This window comes from Gavialis gangeticus, unplaced genomic scaffold, assembly GCF_001723915.1.
Source record: "Gavialis gangeticus isolate Ggan-Ray unplaced genomic scaffold, GavGan_comp1, whole genome shotgun sequence".
Taxonomy (NCBI): Eukaryota; Metazoa; Chordata; order Crocodylia; family Gavialidae; genus Gavialis; species Gavialis gangeticus.
In genome coordinates, this window is record NW_017729031.1 from 43214008 (window position 1) to 43218253 (window position 4246).

At 55.3% G+C, this 4246-nt stretch overlaps 1 protein-coding gene across 2 annotated transcripts in view; it reads right to left on the reverse strand.

The window, feature by feature from the left end:
* Positions 1–4246, reverse strand: part of STK11IP (serine/threonine kinase 11 interacting protein) — a 60532-nt gene that overhangs the window by 24087 nt on the left and 32199 nt on the right. For both annotated transcript variants that reach the window (XM_019522682.1, XM_019522683.1), the window contains 4 exons: positions 2865–2994; positions 2554–2657; positions 1736–1825; positions 573–614 (listed from right to left, as the gene is read on the reverse strand). In XM_019522682.1, the coding sequence (XP_019378227.1) occupies positions 573–614; positions 1736–1825; positions 2554–2657; positions 2865–2994 (366 nt within the window). The remainder of the gene's footprint in view (positions 1–572; positions 615–1735; positions 1826–2553; positions 2658–2864; positions 2995–4246) is intronic.

Here is a 4246-nt window from a genome sequence, read left to right on the forward strand (position 1 = left end):
ATCTACACCCCCCACACTCTTCTTCCAAAGCATCTGCTACTTGTCACTGTTGGGCAGAAGCTTGGGTTGGAGGGACCCCTGCCCTGACCACAGTATGGCAGCTCTTGTGTGCTAAGCCAGAGGCTCTCTCCTTCCCACCCCAGCTTTTCTTTTCCCCAGGGCAGGAGGCAGGAACAGACCCCAGCCAGTCCGATGGGACAGATCAAAGCACGGCTTTGCTTCCTTTCCTTGACTTAACCTGTCTCCAGGGGGGGTTGACATCTGCTTTGCTGTGAAACAGAGTCTGTGTTATACAGCCATGAGAAGGAACAAAGGTCCCCCAGGTCTGGGCCAGGGAATCTGGCTGTGCATCTCCTCACCTCCTGCTGCTCCTGAACAGGGCACCCTTCCCAGTGCTGACTGCCCCCAAGGACTGCCAGTCACCAGGAAAGACAGCACCAGCACGAGCTGCTTTTAGGAGATGAAGCAGCTGATGAGCAAACTCTAGAACAAGGGGCACCTGGAAGCGGAGCTACCCATCTCCCCTCAAGTGTGGAAGCCGAAAAAGCTGCAGCATGTGGTCCCGTGCTCACCATCAGGTCTGCGGCAGACAGTGGCTCTCCATCCAGAAGGAACTGCAATTACAGAAACCCATCGTCAGCCAGGCTGGATGCACAAGCTGCTGGCCTCACCACATCAGCTTTCCCCAGCTGGGCAGGATGCCGACCATGCCAACACCCACATCAGACAGATCCCTGCCCTCAGGTCACAACTGTCAGGTCCCTGCCAAAGCCACCCCTGCATGCCTAGAACCACAGTCATTCCCAGACATCACAGATAATAGCCCAAAGCTGGAAGGCAGCTCTATAATCCTGTCTGCCCTCCTACTTGGCTGTAACACTTCCTGCAGTTCAATCAAGCTCCCCGAGGAAGAGACTCCCCACAGGGATTTACAAACACCAGTGGTGGAAACTCCACTGCAGCCTGTGGCCAGTTTCAGTGTCACACACTTGTGCCCTGTTTCCAGCCAGGATGCATCTAGCTTCACCTTCCAGCCACCAGATCTGGTTATACCTGCATCTGCCAGACTAAAGATTGCTATCATCCATCTGTCTCCACACAAAATACTTAGCCTGACCCAGGCACCCCTCAGTCTTCTCTGCTCAGCAAAGTAGACAGTGTTCTCAAGTCTCATCACAAGGCAGGTTTTGCAGAGGCAGTGTTGGACTGTTCCCAAGCAAAATTAGCTCTGCAAGAAGCCAACAACCCCCCCCCCACCCCAGCTGGGCAGGAGGCTTTGAAGCAGAAGGGTATGTGAGCTCATGAAAGCTGTGAAATCACACAGGTCATTTTGGAAGGGACAGAGCCAAGCCAGGGGCAGCAAAAAACAGGCTCCAGGCAGTGCCTGCAGCAGGCTGAATCCTTCCAGCGTAGCCTCCTGGCAGACCCACAATGGGTTGCTAGGGCCCAGGCTAGGTACAGTACCCTGCTTCCAAACATGGCAGGGGCAGAACTTAAGGATCAGCAGATACCACCCCTGGCTCAACTGTGTGGTCCTGTTCCCCTACTTATTCAGAGAATGTGTTAGAAACAGGAGACCAGAGTTCAATGCCCATGGCTCCAACCCACATTCCTTGCTAAACAGACCAGCCCAGTGCACTCCAGTTCCCAACCTGTTCTTCTCTCCTTGGCTGTCCTGGGCCCCAACAGAAAGACCCTACAGCCCATGCAGGAGGCATGTGGCTTCAATACTTACGTTGGAGGAAGCTGCCCTAGGAGACAGGTGGACAATGGCCGCAGACCGGTGGTTCTGGTGGAACCACAATGGGTTTCCCTCCAAGTGCAGCTGAGAGAGAGAGTGCCATCAGTCATCCAGATTGCAGACTGCCCCAAGCCTGTTCTAACCCACACCCAGTTCCTGCCCCAGGGCACTGGGAGCTACAGATAAGCAGCTGCTTCCAGCTGGTGATGCAACGAGGCTAGCCCAGAACTGCTGCTTCCTGTTGTCCCTCCAATGTGGACAGTGGGGCCACATAGAGACAGGAATCGCCGAAGCTCCCATTTTCATTCCGGACTCCACAGGCATCGTCTCAAGAGTGGTAGCTCCCCGCTGATGCCCACAAGAGGAGCTCTTTGCTTTCCTCCACGTGCAGTGCAACTGGGTTCACAGCCCTTGGTGCTGCCATGGGCAAACACAGCACAGATCGCATGCAGGGGTGGGGAGTCCATACCCATGCATGTGTCACCAAAGGGGAATGAGGCCTGGTCATACACACCCATGCACGCCCAGGGAACTGCAGGAGGGCACAGACACAGCTTAGGGCTACTCAACTTGGGCAGGGACAGACAAGGCAGCCGGCAGAGGGGGCCAGGCAGGGTGCAGGCAAGGAACCTTTACTTGAATAGGGGGCAGGATTCTTGGAGAAAAACTGGATGCCTGACAGCCTCCGTAACATCCCTAGAGCTTCCCCCTCAGAGACTGGAGTCTGAATTTAGCCCAGATCTCCCCTTCTTACTGGGAGACTACCCTGTCCCCAAGACCATGGCACTCCTCTCTGCAGGCCCTGCACTCACTTTTCTCAGGCCATGCAGCGTGGACAGTGGTGCCAACAGGGCATGTTCCAGCAGCAGGTTGTAGGCGACATCTAGGTGCCGCAGGTTCACCAGCTGCTCCGCCCCTGCAGAGACCAGAGAGGATCAAACCCGGCAACCCAATGTCAGAGCCCTTCCTTCTGCCTCCCCACAGGCTATGCTGGTCAGGTGCCCAACAAGATCTGGGCAGCAATGGGTCCCAGCTCTCCTGTAGATGGGAAAGGCGGAAGAAGCAGACTCAGGCCCTCCCTGAGCCTGGGCCAGCACCGTGTTCCTTCCTTTCCTGGGCTCACCATGAAGACTGTCCAACTCGTTGCTGCGCAGGATCAGAGTCACCAGCTTGGTCCGGCTGAACAGCCCAAGGCTTGGCACCTTGGACAGGAAATTGTAGGCCAGGTTCAAGTACTCCAGCTCTGTGAGGGTCTGTTTAAAAGAGAGGTTTCAAGAAAGAGAGGTCCCACAATCAACACGGTCACTTGCTGGCTTTCATGTGGCCAGATCCCCATGCTGGAGCATTCTCCGAGTCACTGTGACTCCTACAGCACCTTTTGTCAGAGGCTCCTCATGCACTTCACAGCAACCTGTGCCAGGTCTGTGCCCAGTGTCACACACACACACACACACACACACACACACACTTGGGGCCCAGGGTCTTAACCACAGTTGAGTCCAAAACAAAGCAAGGCAGCAAATGCGTAAAAACTAAAGGAAGTAATTTAATAACAGATTTGTGCTTAGAAGGGCTGAATTGCTTTCAAGACAGGAGAGGGGGAGAGAGGCAGCAGAGCATCTGGCCAACAGCATTTCTGCCCCTAAGACTCCAGTGAAGCAGGAAAACGCGCAGCGCAGAAATCTCCACCCCTGGGAATTTTCAAGGGCAGGTTGGACAGATGGACACGTGCTGGGGTGGTTTAGTCAGGGACGATCCTGTCTGGAGCAGGGGGTTGGACTACCTGTGACCTCAGGAGGGTCCTGCCAGCCCAACTTATAATCCTGTGATTTCCCAGTGGGCCGAGGCTGGGGGACTGCCTCAGGTCACAAGGGAGCCTGGCAGAGCAGGAGCTGCACTCTGCCTCACGTCCCATCCAGCACGTTGTGCCACCCTTCCTTGCAACCACGCAGCAGTCCACGACTCTCTGGGATAAGTGCCCCCTGGGACCAAGAGAAGCAGTGCTCCAACTCAGCTCCATTCACTGCCTGAGCACTTTTCCAGAAAGCCACATGGCCTCATCTGGGTGAAGGTTAGGAGCTCTCTGCACTGACTACAAAGTTCTTGTTGGCACTGATGGAGAGTGGGACTGAAAAGCCACGCAGAGGTCAGAGTCTGTCTCCCTGCTACTGCAGGCAGCTGCAGCACAGGCTGCCCCGGTGCACACTTCATAAATCAGCACCCACAGCTAGCGAGGTGACTGGCCTCAGCTGCTCCTGCTGGAAAGCTGCTCAGAGCCTCACTCTATAGGAGCAGTCAGGCTACCACTGACTTTTCAATGACGCTGCCCTCATTAGTCACTAATATTTCAGAGTTCACATCTCATGGAGACTGAATCCCAGGCTTTACTGTTTTAGACAGGCCAATTTCTACAGAGGGCAGTGGGCCCAGGTCACAGCATCAACTCACCGTGACCCAGACACAGCAGCTTGCAGTCTTCCATGTCCCGCATGGCAGGGGTGGATT